This window comes from Giraffa tippelskirchi, chromosome 10 (genome assembly GCF_054371585.1).
Source record: "Giraffa tippelskirchi isolate mGirTip1 chromosome 10, T2T-mGirTip1v1.2.pri, whole genome shotgun sequence".
In the NCBI taxonomy this organism is placed as follows: domain Eukaryota; kingdom Metazoa; phylum Chordata; class Mammalia; order Artiodactyla; family Giraffidae; genus Giraffa; species Giraffa tippelskirchi.
In genome coordinates this window covers 149,980,890-150,003,848 of record NC_137284.1, presented here as the reverse complement: position 1 = coordinate 150,003,848, position 22,959 = coordinate 149,980,890, and the positions used below count along the sequence as shown (strand labels likewise).

General features: G+C 38.8%; 5 protein-coding genes across 9 annotated transcripts in view; all 5 read right to left on the bottom strand.

Annotated features, from left to right (window-relative positions):
- The window catches only part of LOC145523729 (olfactory receptor 2A14-like), a 350,514-nt gene that overhangs the window by 160,953 nt on the left and 166,602 nt on the right, over nucleotides 1–22,959 (bottom strand). The gene's annotated exons all lie outside the window — the stretch shown is intronic.
- The window catches only part of OR2A7 (olfactory receptor family 2 subfamily A member 7), a 343,842-nt gene that overhangs the window by 311,487 nt on the left and 9,396 nt on the right, over nucleotides 1–22,959 (bottom strand). The window contains exon 3 of the mRNA XM_081531186.1: nucleotides 4,804–4,953. The gene's annotated coding sequence lies outside the window, so the exon portion shown is untranslated. The remainder of the gene's footprint in view (nucleotides 1–4,803; nucleotides 4,954–22,959) is intronic.
- Nucleotides 1–22,959, bottom strand: part of LOC145523730 (olfactory receptor 2A12-like) — a 231,101-nt gene that overhangs the window by 198,746 nt on the left and 9,396 nt on the right. The window contains exon 3 of one of the 2 annotated variants that reach the window (XM_081534515.1): nucleotides 4,804–4,953. The exons of the other annotated variant lie outside the window; for it this stretch is intronic. The gene's annotated coding sequence lies outside the window, so the exon portion shown is untranslated. The remainder of the gene's footprint in view (nucleotides 1–4,803; nucleotides 4,954–22,959) is intronic. 2 annotated transcript variants of the gene reach the window in all.
- Nucleotides 323–2,461, bottom strand: LOC145523725 (olfactory receptor-like protein OLF3). The gene has a single exon (XM_081534506.1). It carries the CDS (start codon nucleotides 2,028–2,030, stop codon nucleotides 1,077–1,079), a length of 954 nt encoding a protein of 317 aa, XP_081390632.1. The 5' UTR covers nucleotides 2,031–2,461; the 3' UTR covers nucleotides 323–1,076.
- LOC145523726 (olfactory receptor-like protein OLF3) lies at nucleotides 12,386–16,228 on the bottom strand. Its single transcript, XM_081534507.1, has 2 exons — nucleotides 14,216–16,228; nucleotides 12,386–13,565 (listed from the first exon to the last, which is right to left on the bottom strand). Exon 2 carries the CDS (start codon nucleotides 13,542–13,544, stop codon nucleotides 12,594–12,596), a length of 951 nt encoding a protein of 316 aa, XP_081390633.1. The 5' UTR covers nucleotides 13,545–13,565; nucleotides 14,216–16,228; the 3' UTR covers nucleotides 12,386–12,593.

Sequence of the window (22,959 nt, the reverse complement as noted above, 5' to 3'; positions counted from 1 at the left end):
CCTCTCCTTTACTTTATTTAGGCTTTCTGTCAGAGGTGAGGTCTACTCCAGACTATTCCAAACCCAGCAGATTTATATCTAGGGCCCTGCAGTGTGTGGTGAGGAGAAGAAATGGGAGAAAGTGTTTATATGGAGACTGGAAGCTGACATGGGCACAGTTGACTCAACTATCTTGATTCCCAAACTAAATGTGTCTTATTTTATATTAGTTGTGTTTGAGGAATCTGTCCTTTCATAGATAACTACATCTTCAGTATCTTACACAATATTTCAAATATTACATGCTAATTTTATATCTAAACCTAGAGAAAGAATTAGATTCTTTGTTCAGAGATTGAACAGTTTTAATATATGAATGGTACCCCTTAGGTATGCATTAAAATTCCCCTTAAATTGTATAATATCAAGGAGAGATTAAAACTTATCATCTCCTTGGTCAGTAATAGCCATTTGTACAAACATCTTTAGTTACATCCTTTCTGTGTAAAAGACCTTTAGTTGATTCTTCCACTCAGTTCCCTCTAGCACTCAGACAAGGCTTTATGTCCACATGTCAGAGGCTCTGCATAAAACATTTTGATCAGCCTTGATAACAACATTCACCTCAGAATAGTGATTTACAGAATTTCTAGATGTGGACACATACTCCATGTGTTATTTTCAGTAAGACTAAAATGTGAAAATGCTTTTGTTCCCAATGGAAACATAATAACCTTCTACAAAATTTAGATGAATAAGAACAAGTGGTCCAAAGTAAGATCTATTAATAGATCCATGATTACAAAAATATGGTATTTCACAATAACAGATTATTTTTTCCATTAATTTTGGGTTAAATGAATGGAGATTAAGTGTGGGAAGTTCTATCACAGCAGTGCTTAATTTCTCAGAACATCCTGCTGTGACATAAAAACACCCCTACATTCCATACCTCAACCGAACCACTCAGCCTCCTATCCAGCATCACCAGTATATGTTCTGTCATCTCCTTCCTGGTTGCCAGGGCAAGGCAGTTAATTCTTCATATCAGAATTAAGTGACAGGCAAAGCTCTTTTCTCTAAGTAATGCTCATAATTCAAGTTGCCAGTTTTGACATTAATCCAGATAATTGTCCTAGAAGTTTCTGCCAGGCCCCTTTCACCTCCTTATTCCTTAGACTGTAAATCATGGGGTTCAGTACAGGCATCAAAATGGCATAGAAGACAGAGATCAGCTTCTCCTGAAGGACGGAAGGGCTGGAACTGGGCTGGGTGTAAGTGAAAATGGCCATGCCATAGCACAGGAAAACCACTGTGAGGTGAGAGGCACAGGTGTGGAAGGCCTTCTTTCTCCCCTCTGTGGACTGGATCTTTAGGATGGTGGAGACGATCCTGATATAGGACAAGAGAACCAGGCAGAAAGGTGTCATCAGCAACACAATACTAGAAACCATGATGGCCACCTCACTGGAGGAGGTGTCCACACAGGCCAGCCTGACCACAGCTAGGATTTCACAGGATATGTGATCAATATACTTGTTCGTGCACATGGGCCACTGAAAGGTGATGGCAGTATGTATGAGAGAGTTGACAGAGCCACTGACCCAGGACGTGATGGCCAGCCTAGCACAGAGCCCTCCGTGCATGATGACCGAGTATCTCAGGGGGTCGCACAGAGCCACATAGCGGTCATAGGCCATCACCGCCAGGAGAACAAACTCAATCCCACCCAGGCCCAGGGAGAAGAATAACTGGGCTGCACAGCTCACGTAGGGGATCCCTTTATGGTCCACAAGAAAATGCACCAGCATCTGAGGAACGATACTTGTGGCATAGGAGACATCAACAAGGGAGAGGTTGGTGAGAAAGAAATACATGGGAGTGTGGAGTCGGCTGTCCAGTCTGATCAGAAGAACAATGAGGACGTTCCCCAGCAGGGTCAGCAGGTAAGTGACAGAGAACAGGACGAAGAGAGCGACCTGAGTGTCCCAGTCACTGGACAGGCCGAGGAGAATGAATTCTCTCACCCAAGTCTGGTTATCTGGGCCCATATAAAACAGAGGATTATTAATCTGCAGAGAGAGTCAGAAATTGCAGAAGCTGTTGAATTAACTGTAGGAATAAGTTCTTAAAAGAATGCATACTGTATTCAACCTTCCAGCCTTAGCCAGATGTTTCAGAGTGTTTTCGGCCAAGACGGCAGGCCTGATTCTGGTATGCATTATAGCTACTCTACACAAGTAATGCAAGCCATTGCCTTCTAAAGTATAGAGTGGTCTGAGGGAGTTCTTCATAGCCTGGCAATAATGCAGTGCAATTTTATATCCTTCCAATTTACACTAGTTTCCAAGACAAGAGGGGATGGTAAGTGACAATGAGAGGTAAGTTGATAAACAATGCTGATAAACATAGTTCGAAGTCAAGGATAACCCTACATAAATCTGCTACACCAAACACGAGAAAATGAATAAATAACCTACCAAAAAAAGAAGATTCAGAAGTGGCACATGGATAGTACAAACAAGGCTAGTGTCTCATGGAGAGACCTGAAGTTAGATCTTGTTTTCATGAACTTACCAGATGTGTGATTGGGTTAGAGATTTTAAACTTTTATGTAGAAAATGTGATCATATTTTATAATTAGTATGTGTATTTAAGGTCAAATGTAAAAAATTTATGAGAAAGTTACTTTTTGAACCATTACTGGTGGCAGGACTTTAACAGAATAGGTACTGGTTGTAACACAAGTTCCTCCCTTGGAGAGAAACAAACGTACTTTCCTCACTGCACGTCACCTTACACTCATCATTAGCTGGTTGTCCTAAAATACAGATATAATCATACCTCTTTCACGCACAAACAAATCTTGTGATGTACAAGTGCTTACAGAATTAAGAACATCATGGACATGGGGTGTCTGAATACTCATTCATTAGGACCTGCTATGTTTTTTATTTATTAATTTTAGCATTCATTATCATGTATGCTTTTTAGGGCAAAGCATTTTACTAAAATAACCTGTTAATACTTAAATACCTTTCATGGATATGTCAGCTAGTTATTTTTAATCCATCAGTGTGTGTGTGTGTGTGTGTGTGTGTGTGTGTGTGTGTGTGTGTGTGTGTGTGTGTGTGTGTGTGTGTGTGTGTGTGTGTGTGTGTGTGTGTGTGTGTAGGCAATCTCCTTGATTTTAAAATAATTTAAATTCAGAATAATTGATATCAAAATATTCCTATTTTCTACAGTCATGGAAACCCTTTTAAGACTCCTGGTAGACTAAGGATATAGAAATAACATCTGTAAGTGTATAGCTGAATAAAGGAGGGAAATGGGCTTGTCTGATGGTTTTCACATAACTGCAATGAACACTGTCTCCAACGTTAGTGTTACCTTGGATCAACTATCAGCTGAATAGAGCTAGATTCCTAGTAGGTCTCAGGATGCACAATTAAATAACTGGTAGACAGTGTGTGTATATCTAAACGCTTGATGTCAGAAAGCTAAAGCTTGGTATTTTCAACTCTAAACAGATCCTAGAGATTTGATGCTATCCATAAACGTGTGTTGTTCATTGATGTCAACAGGTAAAATGGACTTTTGTGGGTACTTATTCCACTTTTCGTAATAGAAACAACAGAACAAAACCCTTCTCATAAGGAACTAGGAACACAGCTCTTGTTCAAAAGCCAGGTTTGAAGATAAACACAGTTAAGAGTTGGTCTCATTAATGCTTCCTTCCCCACAAGAGAGTCTGTGTTCTTTTTTAAGTACTTGTCCAACTCTAGTTGCTTTATCTTTCCGCAGGTACCTAATGGTCCTTTAGGGCCTTAAAAGCATACACACAAGCAATGCTTCTTTAATGATAAGGAGCTATTTTGCATACTTTAGGCCGTATCTTCCTCATACTCCACAAGCTACAAACTATACCTCTCAAAATGTTTTGAGTTTTCTTTGTCTAGTCAAAAATAAGTAATTCAAGCTACCTGCTCAAGACATAGTATTGACGAATGATGTATCCCTGTGGTTCATCTTAGACGTGAGCAACAAAAAAGAAGGACTTCTTCATGCCTGTGCTTTATGGTCTGTGGTGGATGTAGGGAAATTATTGCGACACAGTAAGTGATACAATATGAAGGTGCCATTGAAATATTCTGTTACAAATTATCTCCATCTTTCCCAATCATGAATGCTTGAAACTCAAATATTAATAATTTATTCCTTTTCTGTTAATATTATCCTGAATTTTTTAGATATAATTAGCATAAAATGGGGGTTTTAAGACCTGAATTACTTGATCTTGTGACTCTTTAAAATAGATGATGCAAGAAGGACAACTGAAACCTGTACAAATGGAGAAGGGATGAGGAATGATACAGAAACTAAAGGAAAATCAACTATGAGGTTTGGAGAGCAAAGACCAATTATTAATTGTTCAAATATACCCTTTGGTGACCCTAGGTAAAAGTGTCTCCATGTGCCTTGTCCCTTTAGTCCAGTTATTAATACTGACAGCAACTACAACCAAAACGCCTTCTCTCTATGACAGAGAAATGGAAATAAAAAATTAGTTTTCAGGTTCCCAGCACAACTCATTTTACATGTCTTAACAACAAATTAAAAAGTTCAACTTTACTCAGTTATGATTCACTTAAATAAAGAAATGTGTTTATTTAAGCTTAAAGCTATTTGATCTTCAGTGTTGAAATTCTTGACAATCTTGCCTGGGACAAGTAAGAATCCTGAATACAAAAACACATTAAGGTAGCTCTCACAACCTGTAGACATGTTTCTTTCATGTTGATCAAAATGACTCAGAGCCCATACCTCTATAAAGCTGAAGTGTCCTTAGACACTTTCATAGACACTGTCCATACTTTCATTTAGAGAAATCTTCTCTGACTCATGACTGAAGAGTTGCTTGATGTAGACAGCAAGCATATCATACCTGGGAAGGAGTATTTGCATCATCTTACTCTGTAGAAAAAGAGAACCCACAGTCTTCAGCGTGGCTGATATCTCAAAGATGGGTTTGACACACTGAAAAAACAATTAATTTATTCTCGTTCAAGTCCTGTGATCTCCTTCCAACCTGATTTGGTGACCTGACTTCACGCAATCTTAGAACAATTATGAGACCCCATTTCTCAAACATGTGCAATCCTGACATTCACCTTTGGTGATATATTTCATTATAGCCTCAATGGATAAATACTCACCTTATTTTTGTCTCTTGTCTTTGTCCCCTGTTGCTAACACTAAGATTTTCTTTTGCAGGGTAATTCCAGCTGTCTCTAAATCTCCAAAGTGCAGTCTCTACAGACAATTCTTGAGGAACCAAGCCTGGGATGAGTTGGGAGACCTAGATCCTAACTCCAGTTCACTGTCTTGAGTGCCTACGGTTTCTGCATAAGCCATTAACTGTCTTCCATTTTAATTTATCTGTTATTAAAAAGGAAAATTATATCTTGGGTACAAAAGCCTTCAGAAAAATTGAAACATGAGGCTTTAAGCAATTGACAGTTGCCTTTTCTGGAAATGTAATATAATATTCCTACTATCTGCTAGTTAATATCAATACCTAACCAAAAATTTTATATTTTTGGGCTTCCCTGACTTCATCTTTATGTCAGTACTAAACCTTAGAGTTGAGAAGCCTGCAGAAAAAATTGTACATAAGCCTAAAACTTAAGCAAAGCAGTTATTTTAATACATTTGCAGCAATACTTAGGGTGAACAATTTCACCAGTCATGTTACATATCCTTGACCCGAAGTCTCTAACAAGTCACATCACTTCTGTTTCTATATCTTCTAAACCCACACTCCCACATGCTGTTGATGACTCTCAAACATTAATCAGTGTCTGACAAAATACACATTTATGCTACCATCTGTGTCTAAGTTGATGTAAAGAGTTCTCTCTTCCAACAAAGGGAAGGCCATATAGAATAAACACATCCAAATTCCTTGGGCTCCAGTAAGTCACCTGGGACTAATCGTGACTGTGAGGGACGCTACTGGGAGGAAGTTGACAAGAGCTCCAAAAACAGCTCCAACACAGATCTAATAAGCTTTGGCACCCGCTTCACTGGCAACATAGGGCCAACAGATTCCCCTCAGCGGCCCCGTGCATTAGAGTGGTAATTGCTGCCCCCACTCCCAGTTCACAAGCGCAGGGCCTCCATGCTGCCCTTCCCCCTGTGGAAGGCTGTTCTCCATCCTTCTCCCACCAACATCTTCACGATAGCCCTACATCATTCTAAAAAGTCACAGAAGCCAGCTCACTGAGGTTTTAGGATGTTCTCCTATAACCCAAAACAAACTTTAGCCTTCAGTGTCCCAATCTAGGAAGAAATGACAGGGGCTGCATCTAAATCTAGTGTAAATACCAGTTCTCCCCCTTTGGACTCCAGGTGCCCTTATTTCTTCTTCTAGAAATGGGAGAGATGTGCTTCAGTCCCCTGATGTATGTGCAGTCTAACTGGTTCTGTGAGCATGGCCAGTATGATAGACATTCCAGTACATGTCTCATGATACTACTTAAGCTCCAAAAGTGATAGCATCACATAGACAGATTGAAAAATCCAAGATACGGAAGCAGTCTAAGTGTCCATCCACAGACAAATGGATGAAGAAGATGTGATATATATGTATATATACACAATGGAATACTACTAAGCCACAAAAAATTTTTGGCCATTGCAGCAACATGGATGGTCTGGAAAAGAATTATGCTAAGTCGTCAGACAGCAAAAGACAATATTGCATCATGTCACTTATATGCAAAATATAAAAAATACAACAATCTAGTGAATGTATCAAAAAATAGGTAGAGTCATGGATATAGAGACTAGCCCAGTGATTACCAACGGGGAGGGGCACTATAAGGGTAGAAGAAAAGGAGGTACAAATTATTGGGTGTAAGATAGGCTTAAGGATATACTGCATAACAACTGTAAATGGAAAGTAACCTTCAAATTGTATAAAAATTAAGATAATCACCTACAAGCCATCAAATTATATTTATATTAAATAAAATCTAAACCTACAATAAACTGACAAAGGGAGTTTTAGCAATTAATAAAAAAAATGGAAAGCAATAAGGTCGTCCAAAATTCTTGACAAAGGATGAAATTTCTACACTTCTTCAAATTTTATTTTAATTAAAGTTTATATTTATAGAGACTATAGATTAATGTGTCATAAGAAATAATACAGAAGTACCTCTTATACTGATTTACTAGTTTCTCACAATGGAAGCATCTTGCAAAGCTATAGTACAATATCATAAGACAGTATGATATACAATGTAATTATGTAGTTATAGTCATGTGGTATGAATAATATGATAATGTCTTAATACAATATCACAATATACTGGCATTGATACAGTAAAGATACAGAACATTTCCATCACCACAAGAATCCTTCATGTTGTCCTCTTATAGCCACATCTATTTCTGTCCAGCCTTTACCCTCTTTTAACATCTAGTTATTAACATCTGTTCTCTCTATCTATAATTTTAGCATTTCAAGAGTTACATATAAGTAAAATCATACAGTATATTCCTTTAGGACTGTCTTCTTCACCAGTAACTTGGAATCACACACTGCCACGTAGTGATCATAGGCCATCACTGCCAGAGGAAAAATCCCAAACCTACCCAACCTAGGGAGGAAAATTACTGGCAGCACAGCTCCTATGTGGAATTACTTGATGTTCTGCAAGAAAATGTACCAGCATCTGAGGAACAACGCTTGTGGTATAGAGACATCAGCAACAGAGAGATTGCTGAGAAAGAAATACATGAGTATATTAAAAAGAGTCATGTACCACGATCATCTCAGGAATGCAAGGATAGTTTGCTACCCATAACTCAATCAAGAAAAAAATTTAGTAACTACCTATGGTGATGGATGGTAACTACACTTATTGTGGTGATCATTTTGCAATATATACAAACACTGAATCACTACACTGTACAACTGAAACTAATATAATGTTGTGTGTCAATTATGCCTCAGTTTTAAAGATAATTTAATCACCAAAATTTTTTAAGTAATAAAGTAAATAAAAATATACCATTTGGATGCAAATTGGTTATACTAGAAAGGCTGTGTGTGTGTTGAAGGGTGGAAGGAGCAAGAGGGCATATGTGGGAATTTTCCGTACTTTCTGCTTAACTTTGCTGTGAATTTAAAACTGCTCTAAAAAAACCAAGTTAATTAGTTGAGATTGTTCTAGCTTCCACTTAGGTTGCAGAAAGCTAGAAAGAGCATTGGTTCCATCTTAAAACAAGAAAAGTTTCAGTGAACTACAAAATCATAACTACCTTTGAGATCATTGTATAACTGAGATTGCAGGGCAGCCAAATAGCATAAAATCTCAAGAAGGATAGGTCCATCCAGAAAAAGATAGGATGTGAGCTCTGACTTAACACGGGTCACAGTATGGAAGGAAAATAGGCCCTCAAACTAGTGACTGAAAATTGATTCAACAAATTGCTAAAGCTCAAGCATGGGATGTGGTGAGTACAGAGTGCCTGAGAGCCACGGCAAAAAGAGGAGGAGTTCCCACCAATTCTCAATGTTTTCTCCACAGATGTAGGACTGTCCTTGCAAGAATGTTTGCAGGAAAGTGGAAACCAGAGAAAGCCCTCTCCCTGGGGCAGGTCTAAGAGAAGACGGCCACGGCCACTGCAGCCAACCACCAAATTATCACCACAGAAACACAAAACTCAAACCAGCTCATCCCATGACTGTGTTGATTCCCATACTATCTATAAAGCATGTGTCAAACTGAAGAAATGTGTCCATTTCAAGGCATTATACTATTTACGTTAGAGTCTATTATACTATGTGAAAAAGGAAAGCTGTAAATCCAAATGAAAGGCCAGAGGAAAAGGCAAAAAAAAAAAAAATGCAAATGTCACTGAATAAAAGGTTAACAGAAGAAAATCAGATATTTTTGGATTATAGTAACTATCACATAGGGGTTTACAATATGACTCATAAATAAGTTAAAGGGTCTAGAGGAAAAGATAAACAGTGTCATAAAGGCTTGAGAAATTTCAATATCACATTGAAAACTACACAGAAATTAAGTTGAAATGCTAGATGTGAAGGACATAGTCAAAGAACTAACGATTGCTCATGAGTAGACTCAATAGAATCAATAAACAATCAGTAAGAAAAAAGATGAACCGATAGAAATTAGCAAAACTGAAGCACAAAGAGGAAGAAATTATAATGATAAAAAGAAAAAAGACCCTTCTAGGGCTGTGGGACAATAGCAAACAATCTAACATATGTGAAATTGGAAAATCCCAACACAAAAACGGAGATAGAAGGAATACAATCAGTACTTGAAGATATAGTGACTGAAAAAAAAATAGTGAAAAAAATCGAAAGCACAAAACCCAGAAATTCAGCAAAATAAGGAAAAACAAAAACATGGACATATGGTATTCTATCTAAAAGGTAAAAGTAAAGTGAAAATCTAGAAGGGAGCCTGAAATAAAGTTACACCACATACAGAAGTAGAACTCAAAGTAGGATTCTTCTCAGAAACTATGCAAAACAGAAGACAAGGAGGGATATAGTTAAATTCTGAGGTAGTGGTAGTGGGTGTGGGTAGGGGGAGCTGTCATCAAAGAATTCTTTGTGTAGAGAAAATATCTTTTGAGAATGAAGGAGAAATAAAGACATTTTCAAATAAACCTGAATGAATATTTTCCAGTAGACCTAGATTTCAAGAAATGATAATGGAATTCTTCAGGGCTTCTTGAAGAAATAATTCCCATTATAAGGCAGGAAATCTAAAAGACAGGATTGTATATTGTATCATGTCATGGAGAAAAACTAAGTGTCCAATCTGAATAGGTTCTGTGATAAGCTGAGTAATGACCGATCCCCTGAAGATGTCTTTGCTCTGATTCTCAGAATGCGTGAATATGCTGTCTTTTATGTTAAAAGTTACTTGCACATGTTTTAAATTAAGGATCTTAACATGGAGGCTACTCTGGATAATCTTAGGGGTCCCATGTAGTAAATGGATCTTTAAGAGAGCACAGTGATGGGAACAGAGACAGGAGAAAGAGATGTGAAATGGAGGCAGACCTAGAGGGGTGGGATGGGGTGGGAGAGGGGTCCATGGGGGAGGGGACATATGTATGCCTATGGTTGATTCATGCTGATGTATGGCAGAAACCAACACCATATTGTAAAGCAATTATCCTCCAATTGAAATAAATAATTAAAAAATAAGAAGTTTCTAAAATAAATACATACAAATAAAAATATGGTAAACTGTGCTAGAAAATAAAAATATGATAAACTATGTTCAAGCCCTTGGTTGGGAAGATCCCCTGGAAGAGGGCATGGCAACCCACTCCAGTATTCTTGCCTGGAGAATCCCCATGGACAGAGGAGCCTGGCGGGCTACTGCCCTTGGGGTTGCAAAGAGTTGGACACGACTAAGCGGCTAAGCACAGCACACAAACTGTGCTTAAGGTATATGGGGGGAGAAAAGAAAATGGAGGCAGAGGATCAACTCAGAGAAAGGTTTACTGGGCTGCTGACCTTGAAGCTGGGAGAACGGGTGACAAGCAAAGTGGAGGCTGGTGAAGCCAAAAGGGTCGTGAGATGAAGACTGCAGAAGAGTCACAGATATCTCAACCAGGCACAGAAATTCCCCTTCTTAAAGCATCATGTGTATAACTGACATGCGTATACCTGTATTTTTCACCAATTTTCTTCTACTAGCTCCCCACTGGTCTCAGATAAAGTTGAAAGATAATTTGGCATCAGTGCCCTCTGTACCCTGACACTGCCTACCTGCCTGCTTCACCTTCACTACTGCCTCAATCTTCTATCTTCTCTGCACTGCAAGTGAGGCTTTGGGACATTTCTGAACTTCCACGCCCTCCCAGCTCTGCACCTTTCCCAGGCTGTCTGCACCTTTGTGTGGACTGTTGTCATCTGGATAACTTTCCCTTACTCTTCTGGTCTCCACTTGGATCCTTTCTCTTTTTAAGGTACAATTAAATATCAACTCTGTTTGAACACTGAGATTGTGTGTTCACAAGTAGAAGAATTGCACATCAACTGACTCAACGAAGAGACAATGGAAGAAAGAACTTTGAGAAGTCTTCAAGGGACTGTGAAGATGAGTTGCTGTCATATTCTTTCTCCCCTTTTCCCTTTATTTCTTATACAATTACTACTTTCCCCTCTTTTATTTAGGCTTTCTCTCAGAGGTGAGGTCTACTCTAAACTATTTCAGCTCAGTAGATTTACAAAGATGAGCTAGGGCTCTGTTGTGTAGAGGAGGAAGGATGGATAAAGGTGTTTATATGGAGACTGGAAGCTGACATCTGCACAGCTGACTCAACCATCTTGGTTCACCAAATTAAATCTGTCTTATTTCCCATCAGTATTGGATGAGGAATCTTTCTTAATTAGATTAAATACATCTTAAAAATTTTATATATTATTTCAAATTTTATGTGCCTATTTTGTGTCTAAAGTCTAGGAAAGAGCTAATATATTTTTCAGAGGCTGGAGAGTTTTAATATTTAAGTGGTACCCTCTCAAATTCTTCATAAACTGTGAAGTTAAATTACTCTCAGTTCATATTACTATCAGAAAGAGTTTTAAATGTAGTCATTCCTGGGCCAGTCCTAGCCATGTGTGATTCACCTTCAGTCATATTCTATCCAAGTAAAACAAGACTTTTACTTGACTGTTCTTCTGAGTCACATTTGGGACCCAAAGATTGAGTTTTATCTCCAGATCTCAAAGGTCAAGCTCAAAAACATTTTTAATTAGCCTTGATAGCAACATTCTCCTCAGAACAGTAATTCATATAATTACTGGATATGGATATATATTGCACACATTATTTTCAGTGAGTCTAAAAGGTAAAAATGCTTTTGTTCCCAATGAAAATATAATAAAGCTGCAAAAATTTTTGGATTAATAAGGACCAGTGATATTATGAGCAAAAATACTAGGAACATTTATACACAAGTCATTCTGTAGACAATTTTCATTTCTCTTTGGAAGATTCCTAGGAGTAAAATTGCTGGGTCACATGGTAAGTATATGGTTAATTTTATAAGAAATTGCCACTTTATACTCTTAACAGCAATGAGTTCACGTTGCTCCATATCTGTACCAGAACTCAGTACTATCAGTATTCTTAATTTTAATCATTTGAGTGGGTCACCTGGTTTTTACAAAAGAGTTATATATTTGGAAATCAAAGCACATATTTCTAAATTTAAAAAAAGAGCAAATAGTCCAAAGTAAGATCCATGAATAGGCCTATGATTACAAACAAAATGATAAAGCAAAACATGGTATTTTTTTCATTACTCTAGGGTCATATGAATGGAGACTGAGCAGTTCTATTATAGCAGTGCTTTATTTCTCTAAACATGCTGCCATGACATAGAGATATGCCCACGTTCCACACTCTAGCCCAACTAATTAGCCTCCTACCCAGCATCACCAATTCCTGGTTGCCAGGGCAATGAAGTTGAAGCTTCATATGAGAGTTAAGTGGGAGAACACACAGGCAAAGCTCTTTTGTTTAAGTGATGCTCATGATTTATCAAGTCGCCACTTTTGATGTTAATCCAGATAATTGTCCTAGAAGTTTCTGCCAGGCCCCTTTCACCTCCTTATTCCTTAGACTGTAAATCATGGGGTTCAGTACAGGCATCAAAATGGCATAGAAGACAGAGATCAGCTTCTCCTGAAGGACGGAAGGGCTGGAACTGGGCTGGATGTAAGTGAAAATGGCCATGCCATAGCACAGGAAAACCACTGTGAGGTGAGAGGCACAGGTGTGGAAGGCCTTCTTTCTCCCCTCTCTGGACTGGATCTTTAGGATGGTGGAGATGATCCTGATGTAGGACAAGAGAACCAGGCAGAAAGGTGTCATCAGCAACACAATACTAGAAACCATGATGGCCACCTCATTGGAGGAGGTGTCCACACAGGCCAGCCTGACCACAGCTAAGAGTTCACAGGATATGTGATCAATATACTTGTTCGTGCACATGGGCAACTGAAAGGTGATGGTCGTCCGCACGAGAGAGTTGACAGAGCCACTGACCCAGGATGTTATGGCCAGCCTAGCACAGAGCCCTCCGTGCATGATGACCGAGTATCTCAGGGGGTCGCATACAGCCACATAGTGGTCATAGGCCATCACCGCCAGGAGAACAAACTCAATCCCACCCAGGCCCAGGGAGAATAACTGGGCTGCACAGCTCACGTAGGGGATCCCTTTATGGTCCACAAGAAAATGCACCAGCATCTGAGGAACGATGCTTGTGGCATAGGAGACATCAACAAGGGAGAGGTTGGTGAGAAAGAAATACATGGGAGTGTGGAGTCGGCTGTCCAGTCTGATCAGAAGAACAATGAGGACGTTCCCCAGCAGGGTCAGCAGGTAAGTGACAGAGAACAGGACGAAGAGAGCGACCTGAGTGTCCCAGTCACTGGACAGGCCGAGGAGAATGAATTCTCTCACCCAAGTCTGGTTATCTGGGCCCATATAAAACAGAGGATTATTAATCTGCAGAGAGAGTCAGAAATTACAGATGCTGTTGAATGAAAGAATCATATGATTAAGTTCTTAAAAGAAAGCTTATCGTAATGATTGGCCAACCTTGACTAGATATTCTAGATCATTTATGGACCAAGAAGAGAGGCCTGATTCTACTATGTATTATATCTACTCTATGTAAGAGAGAGGCTAGCACCTTCCTCTGGACATGATGTGATCTCACAGAGTCAGTTAAAGTCCTGGAAACAATGCCGAGCAATTGTTGGAAGCTCTGTATCTTTCTAAGTTACTGCAATTTCCAGAGAGGGGAGAACTGCAGGTGATAATGGGAAGTAAAATGATTAACAATGAAGGTAAACATGGTCTGAAGTTCATGGACTTCCGTCTATGTACCTACTACACAAAATATGGTAAAATGTATAAATAAAATATTTTTAAAGGATTTGTAAGAGGCAGATATATAACAAGTAAGACTGGCAAATAAAAGAAAAATCTGTAATTTGAGAACCTGAATGTAAATCTTTCTTTATGACTTACTAGATGCTAGATTGGGTTAGAAATTTAAACTTTTGCATACAAAATTTGATAGTGCTGCATAACTTAAAAGTGTATGTATGCACAAGTGTAGATAACATGGGGAAAGTATTTTATAAACTTACTTGTCATCGTACTTCAGTAGTGGCATAGTACCAGGTATAACATGAGCTGTGCCCTGTGAGAGACAGAGCAACAAGTATTGTGCTTTCCTCATATTCCCTCCACAGTTTCAGACATTAAAATAAATGAAGCAAAACCTTGAATAGATTTGAAGTCTAAGAAGTTGGCTTGAATGCTTTGAAACTCCAGGAAATTATGAGTTTCTTTGAGATTTCGTGTCTTCCATCTTCGGAAGGAGAAGAGGGCGATTTTATCCTGTTCTTTTTATTTTTCTGCCTTATTTTTTCACTCATTCTGACTTGCTCTTTTTATTTTCCTATACCATACGTATAGGAATATACATAGCCTGTATATATGATCTAGCATGTATATATGATCTCAGTAAAATTGATAGTATGAAAATAATCGCTTAAGCTTTCTAGTATTAAAAGAGGAAAACAAATCTTAACTTTTGTTGAGTAGTTAGCAGATCTGCATAATAAGTAGATATTTTGTTTTTGAGTGATTTTGCAAACATGGATGAAGTGCTATCTTCCCTGGAGGTTGGAATTTCAATTGTGAATATTACCCTTCCCCTCTGCTCAAATTGTAGTGCTGGAAAAGACTCTTGATCAAGGAAATCAAACCAGTAAAGGAAATCAACCTTGAATATCCATTGGAAGAACTGATGTTGAAGCTGAAGCTCCAATACTTTGGTCACCTGATGTAAAGAGCTGATTCACTGAAAAAGACTGATGCTGGGAAGGATTTAAGGCAATAGGGGAAGGGACTGGCAGAGGATGAGATGGTTAGATAGCATCACCGACTCAATGACATGAGTTTGAACAAACTCTGGGAGGTAGCAGACAACAGAGGAGTACATTATCTGTTCCCCTTTGCGCTGTACAAGCTGCCTGGAGAGCCTGCAGCCCAAGTCCCCCTGTGCTCCTCTTACTCACCGGCACATCTCTCTACTACAGCCCTCACATGATTACAAATGAAGGTCAGCATCACATCTGAGGGAAAGGTGACTTTTAAAGCCTAACAGTTCCTGCTTTGAAGCTACAATTGACCCTTGAAGAATGAGGAGGTTAGGGGTGACCAGCCTTGGTGCAGTTGAATATCCAAGTGTAATTTACAGGCAGCCCTCTGCATTCCCATTTCCTCCACATCAGCAGACTCAACCATACTTTCATGGTGCAGTACTGTACCATTTACTGTACTGTAGTATTTACACTGAAAAAATCTGCATAAAAGGAGACCCACGCAATGCAAAGTTGTGTTGCTCAAGGGTTAACAAATTCCTTTTGAACCTCTCGATTCAGCCTGTGCCTACTAGAAAGCAGCCGATACTCTTTCACCAGATTGATCATTCTAAATTGCAAATTTAATCATAGCCTTAAATAGCTAACAGATCTTTTGATATGTAATTGCTTACAGAATTAAAACATCCTGAGTAGGAGAATCATTATATTTTACATTAATCGTAGCATTCAATATCCTGTGCATGTTTTAGACCAAAGCATTCTATTATTAAAGCTCTACTAATACTTAAACACTTATCATGGATAAGTTGGCAAATTACATTTAACCCATCAAAGAGTGTGTTTATTTCTAAAATCCATTGTTTTGGTTTTAAGATTACTTAAATTTTAATACATTGGTATCCAAATACTCCTGGTTCCTATAGTCACAGACACCTAGTAGGTTAAGAAAATAGATACAGCATCTGTATTTATTGCTTTTATATTGACTGTCTTCTTTGTGAACTGTTTAGACATAATTATTCTAAATAGGATTTTATAATATGAATTAACTGAATTTACTGTGCTCCTTTAAAATAGGTCATGAAAGAATAGAAAACTGAGACCCTTACAAATAGGCGGGGGTGGGGATGAGGAACACAGAAATTACAGGAAAAATCAGATATGAGGTTTGGAGAGCAAAGACCAATTATTCATGGTTAAAATACAACCTTTGGTGACCCTGATTAAAAGTATCTCCATGTGCCTTCTCCCATTAGTCCAGTTATTAATACAACAAATAGAACCAAAATGCCTTCGCTCTATGACAAAAAAATGGAAACAGAAAATGAGTTTTAAGATTCCTAATACAACATTTTTTTATGTAACTTAATACAACTAACTAGCTCAATTTAGTCAGTTATGATTTTTTGTTTAAATAAAGAAAAAGTGTCCGTTTAAGCTTAACCCTATTTGATTCTAAACAGAATCTATGGGATTCTAAACAGTCCTGGACAGGACAAGTGAAAGTCCTGAGGACAGAAGCAGGACTCTCAACTGTGGGTCGCACATACTTATATACCTGCAGATATGTTCCTTTCATGTTGATCAAAAGAAGCAAGTCATACCTTTATAAAGCTGAGCTGTCCATAGAAATGGCACTCTCATTTAAAGAATGAGTTTTCTGACTTGTGACTCAAGAGTTGATTGATGTAGACATTGAGTGCATCCATCTTGAGAAGTTATATCTTCGTCATCTCCATGTAGGGAAACAGAGAGCCCAGGGTCCTTTGGGTGGTTGATATCTCAAGAATGGGTTTGACATGCTAAAAGATCACTTAATTGTTTTTTCTCTTTGGGTTAACCTCTTAAGCCTGATATGGTTACCTGAGTTTTCACTTAATCAAGTCCAATGTTTTAAATTCAGCTTCTCAAACATGTGCAACCTAACATTCACTTTTGGTGAAATAACTTTTTATGGTCTCATCATGGGAATTCTCACCTTCTTTATATTGTCTTGTCCCCTGTTGCTAAGACTAGGGTTCTCTTGCAGTCAAGTTCCCTCTGTCAGGCAAGTCACCACAGTGCAGTCTCTGCAGCCAATTCTAGAGAAATCAACCCTAGGATGAGAGTTAGGAGACCTAGACCTAAGTCCAATTCACTCCCTAAGTGCTAAAGGTCTTTGCATAAACCATTAATTGCTTTACATTTTTTTTTTTATTTTTTTATTTTTTGAAACTTCAACAGTCTTTTATTATAAAACTCAGGCAGCTTTAAACCCAGCTGGGTTAACCCAGTTTATAGCAAAACCATGTCCTCTGGGGATGGAGGTGCACACCTAATAAAGGCTGTCTCTTAAAAAGAGGATTAAAAAAATATATACATATCTGCGTATCAAAAAAAGCAAAATTCACCAGTGTCGCAGAAAAGAAAAATCCTAAGTGATTTCAGTCCAACCCCCTCCACTCTAAATGAAAAAACAGCACTGACAGTCTCTGCTGGCTCAAAAACTCCAACTCAGGATGTACCCAGGAAGAAAGCATTTCTTTCCTCTTAAAAACACTTTCTGCTTTATGTTCAACCTCCAGAGCTTACTCCTTAGAAACATCTGACGAATTACTCTATAAACAAGACCCAGTTCGCTTTTCTCAGCTTCTATTCACTGAAAGTTCATACCAAGGATAGTTCCTTAACAATTTTCACCTCTACTATTGGCAGGCAGTCAATCCCTAATTTCTGAGAATCGGCAAAATATCCTCAGGCTTCCTGAGGGCTCCATGAAAGACCACAGTTCAGACTGAAATGCCAGGGTAGGCAAAGGGGGCCTTTCCAAATAAAATCAGTCAGCATCCCCAAACCTAACCTACATTTTAATTTGCCTGTTATCAAAAGGAAAAACAGTATCATGAGTATCAAACCCTTCACAAATAATTGAGACAGGCTTTAAAGCAATTTATCTTTTCTTGTCTAAAAATGTGATGTGCTAATATCCCCACCATCTGTTTGTCAATACTAATACCTAACTGAAGGTTTCATAATTCTGGGTTTCTTCCTTAAGTGTCTTCATCTCTTTGTACCAGTTTCAAACCTGGGAGAAGTCTGTTGAAAAATATCATATCCAAGCCTCTTGCTTTTGCAAAGCAGAATTATTTTACTATGTAGTTTTGCTATGAAACTTAGAATAAGAAGAGTTCGCTGGTCATGTTTCATATCCCTCACATCCCTAATCCAAACTCTGTAACAAATCACATCACTTCTGTTTCTGTATCTTCTAAACCTACACTTCCACATGATGTTGATGCCTATCAAACATTAATCTGTGTCTGACAAAATAAACATCTCTGCTACTGTTTATCTCTAAGTTGATCTAAAGAGTTTTCTTTTCCAATAAAAGGATGGATCATTTAGAATAGATACTCCCAAATTCCTTAGGCTCCAGTAAATCACCTGGGACTAATTGTGACTGTGAGGGACACTACCGGGAGGAAGTTGACAAGAGCTCCAAAATCAGCTCCAACACAGACTAATGAGCTTTGGCAGCAGCTTCACTGGCAATGCAGGACCAATGGATTCCCCTCAGGGACCCCGTGTGTCAGAATGGTAATTGCTATTCTCACTCCCACTTTAAAAGGGCAGGGCCTCCATGCTGCCCTTCTCCCTGTGGAAGGCTGTTCTCCATCCTTCTCCCACCAACATCTACATTATAGCCCTAGGTCATTCTAAAAAGTCACAGAAGCCAGCTCACTGAGATTTTAGGATGTTCTCCTGTTACCCAAACCAAACTTTAACCTTCAGTGTCCCAATCTAGGAAGAACTGACAGGGGCTGCATCTAAATCTAGTGTAAATACCAATTCTCCCCCGTTGAGCTCCAGATGCCCTTATTTCTTCTCCTAGAGACAGGAGAGATGTGCTTCAGTCCCTGGATGTATGCACACATGGTCTCATGGGTTCTATGAGCACGGCCAGTACGACAGACATTCTAGTACATGTTTCATGATACTACTTAAGCTCCAAAAGCAATAGCATCACATAGACAGATTTAAAAATCCAAGATACAGAAGCACTCTAAGTGTCCATCCACAGACGAATGGATAAAGAAGATGTGGTGTATATGTAAGTGTATATATACACAATAGAATACTATTCAGCCACAAAAAACCCCCAAATTTTGCCATTTGCAGCAACATGGATGGTCTTGAAGAGCATTATGCTAAGTCAAGTCAGACAGCAAAAGACAAATACTGCATCATGTCACTTACATGTGAAATCTAAAATATTCAACAAACTAGTGAATATACCAAAAAATAAGCAGGCTCACAGATATAGAGAACAACCCAGTGGTTACCAGTGGGGAGAAGTGGGCAGGGGCAGTATAGGGATATAGGAAAAGGAGGTACAAATTATTGGAAAAGGAGGCTTTTCCAATGAGTTGTTTCTTTGCGTCAGGTGGCCAAAGTATTGGAGTTTCAGCTTCAGCATCAGTCCTTCCAATGAATATTCAGGACTGATTTCCTTTAGGATGGACTGGTTGGATCTCCTTGCAGTCCAAGGGACTCTCAAGAGTCTTCTCCAACACCACAGTTCAAAAGCACCAATTCTTCAGCGCTCAGCTTTCTTTATAGTCCAATTCTCACATCCATACATGACTACTGGAAAAACCATAGCTATGACTAGATGGACCTTTGTTGGCAAAGTAATGTCTCTGCTTTTTAATATGCTGTCTAGTTGGTCATAGCTTTTCTTCCAAGGAGCAAGTGTCTTTTAATTTCATGGCTGAAGTCACCATCTGCAGTGATTTTGGAGCCCCAAAAAATAAAGTCTGCCACTGTTTCCATTGTTTCCATGAAGTGATGGGACTGGATGCCATGATCTCAGTTTTCTGAATGTTGAATTTTAAGCCAACTTTTTCACTCTCCTCTTTCACTTTCATCAAGAGGCTCTTTAGTTCCTCTTCACTTTCTGCCATAAGGGTAGTGTCATCTGCATATCTGAGGTTATCGATATTTTCCCCGGCAATCTTGATTTCAGCTTGTGCTTCATCCAGCCCAGCATTTTGCATTATGTATATAAGTTAAATAAGCAGGGTGACAATATACAGCCTTGACGTACTCCTTTTCCTATTTGGAAGCAGTCTGTTGTTCCATGTCCAGTTCTAACTGTTGCTTCTTGACCTGCATTCAGCAGGCAGGTCAGGTGGTCTGGTATTCCCATCTCTTGAAGAATTTTCCTCAGTTTGTGATCCACACAGTCAAAGGATTTGGTGTAGTCCATAAAGCAAAAGTAGATGTTTTTCTGGAACTCTCTTGCTTTTTTGATGATCCGACAGATGTTGGCAGTTTGATCTCTGGTTCCTCTGCCTTTTCTAAATCCAGTTTGAACATCTGGAAGTTCTTGGTTCATGTACTATTGAAGCCTAGCTTGGAGAATTTTGAGCATTATTTTGCTAGTGTGTGAGATGAGTGCAATTGTGCAGTAGTTTGAACAGCCTCTGGCATTGTCTTTCCTTGGGATTGGAATGAAAACTGACCTTTTCCAGCCCTGTGGCCACTGCTGAGTTTTCCAGATTTGCTGGCATTTCACTGATACTGAAGCTGAAGCTCCAATCCTTTGGCCATCTGATGTGAAGAACTGACTCACTAGAAAAGACTCTGATGCTGGGAAAGATTGAAGGCGGGAGGAGAAGGGGACGACAGAGGATGAGATGGTTGGATGGCATCACTGATGCAATGGACATGAATTTGAGTAGGCTCCAGGAGTTGGTGATGAACAGGGAAGCCTGGCGTGCTACGGTCCATGAGGTCGCAAAGAGTTAGACACGACTGAGCAATTGAACTGAACTGAAGATAGGCTTAAGGATATACTGCACAACATGAGGGATATAGACAATATTTTGTAACAACTTCAAATGGAAAGTAACCTTTAAATTGTATAAAATTAAGACAATCCATTAAGATAAGCCATTAAATTATATTTATATTAAATAAAATCTAAATCTACAAAAAGTTGATAAAGAGAGTATCAGCAATTAACAAAAAAATGGAAAAGCAATAAGGTCACCCAAAATTCTTGACTGAGAAGAATGAAACTTCTATGCCTCTTCAAACTTTATTTTAATTAAAGTTTGTACTTAGAGAGAGAGTGAATCAATGTGTCATATGAAATAATACAGAAGTATCTCTTACACCCTTTGACCAGTTTCTCCCAATGGTAACATCTTGCAAAGCTACAGTACAATATCATAAGATAGTATGATACATAATGTAATTATGTAGTTATAGTCATGTGGCATGATTAATATGATAATGTAATAATAAAGTATCACAACATATTGGCATTTATATAGTCAAGATACAGAACATTTCCGTCACCACAGAATCCTTCATGTTGTCCTTTTATAGCCACACCTATTTCTGTCCAGCCTCTACCCTCTCCTTAACATCTGGTTATTACCATCTGTTCTCTCAATCTATAATTTTAGTATTTCAAGAATTATATATAGACAAAATCATACAGTATATTCAATGAAGAAAGCTAGTGGGGGTGATGGAATTCCAGCTGAGCTATTTCAAATCCTAAAAGACGATGTTGTGAAAGTGCTGCACTCAATATGTCAGCAAATTTGGAAAACTCAGCAATGGCCACAGGACTGGAAAAAGTCACTTTTCATTCCAATCCCAAAAAATACCAATGCCAAAGAATGTTCAAACTACTGTATAATTGCACTCATTTCAAATGTTAGCAAGACAATGTTCAACATCCTTCAAGCTAGACTTCAACAGTATGTGAACCAAGAACTTACAGATATGCAAACTGGATTTAGAAAAGTCAGAGGAACTAGAGATCAAATTGGCAACATCCATTGGACCATAGAAAAAGCAAGAGAATTCCAGGAAAATATCTACTTGTGCTTCATTGACTAGGTTAAAGCCTTCGATTGTGGTGGATCATCACAAACTGTGCAAAATTCTTAAAGAGCTGGGAATACCAGACCACCTTACCGGCCTCCTGAGAAATCTGTATGCAGGTCAAGAAGCAACAGAACCAGATATGGAACAATGGACTGGTTCCAAATTGGAAAAGGAGTATGTCAAGGCTAGATATTGTCACCCTGATTGTTTAACTTACATACAGGGTACATCATGCAAAAAGCCAGGCTGGATGAATCACAAGCTGGAATTAAGATTGCCGGGAGAAATATCAACAACCTTATATATGCAGATGATACCACCCTAATGGCAGAAAGTGAAGAGGAATTAAAGAGCCTCTTGATGAAGGTGTAAAAGGAGAGTGAAAAAGCTGGCTTAAAACTCAACTTTCAAAAAACTAAGATCATGGCATCCTATCCCATCACTTCATGGCAAATAGATGGGAAGAAAAATGAAAACAACAACAGACATTATTTTCTCAGGCTCCAAAGTCACTGCAGATGGTGACTGCAGCCACAGAATTAAAAGATGCTCGCTCCTTGGAAGAAAAGCTATGACAAACCTAGACAGCATGTTAAAAAAGCAGAGCAATCATTTGCTGATAAAGATCCATCTAGTCAAAGCTATGGTCCAAAGCTTCTTTATGGACCATAAAGAAGGCTAAGTGCCAAAGAATTGATGCTTTCAAACTGTAGTGCTGGAGAAGACTCTTGAGGGCTCCTTGGACTGCAAGGAGATCAAACCAGTTGATCTTAAAGGAAATCAACCCTCAATATGCATTGGGAGGACTAATGCTGAAGCTGAAGCTCCAATACTTTTGGCCACCTGATGGGAAGAGCTGACTTACTGGAAAAGACCCTGACGCTGAAAGGTTGAGGGCGGGAGGAGCAGAGGGTGACAGAGGATGAAATGGTTGGATGACATCACTGACTCAGTGGAAATGAATTTGAGCAAGCTCCAAGAGACAGTGGAGGACAAGGAAGCCTGGAGTGCTACAGTCCATGGGGGTCAGAGAGTTGGACACACCTTAGGGACTGAACAACAACAACAAAGGCTGGCACTAGAAGAAGTAGCAGGTCCAGTTTCTAGAATCAGTA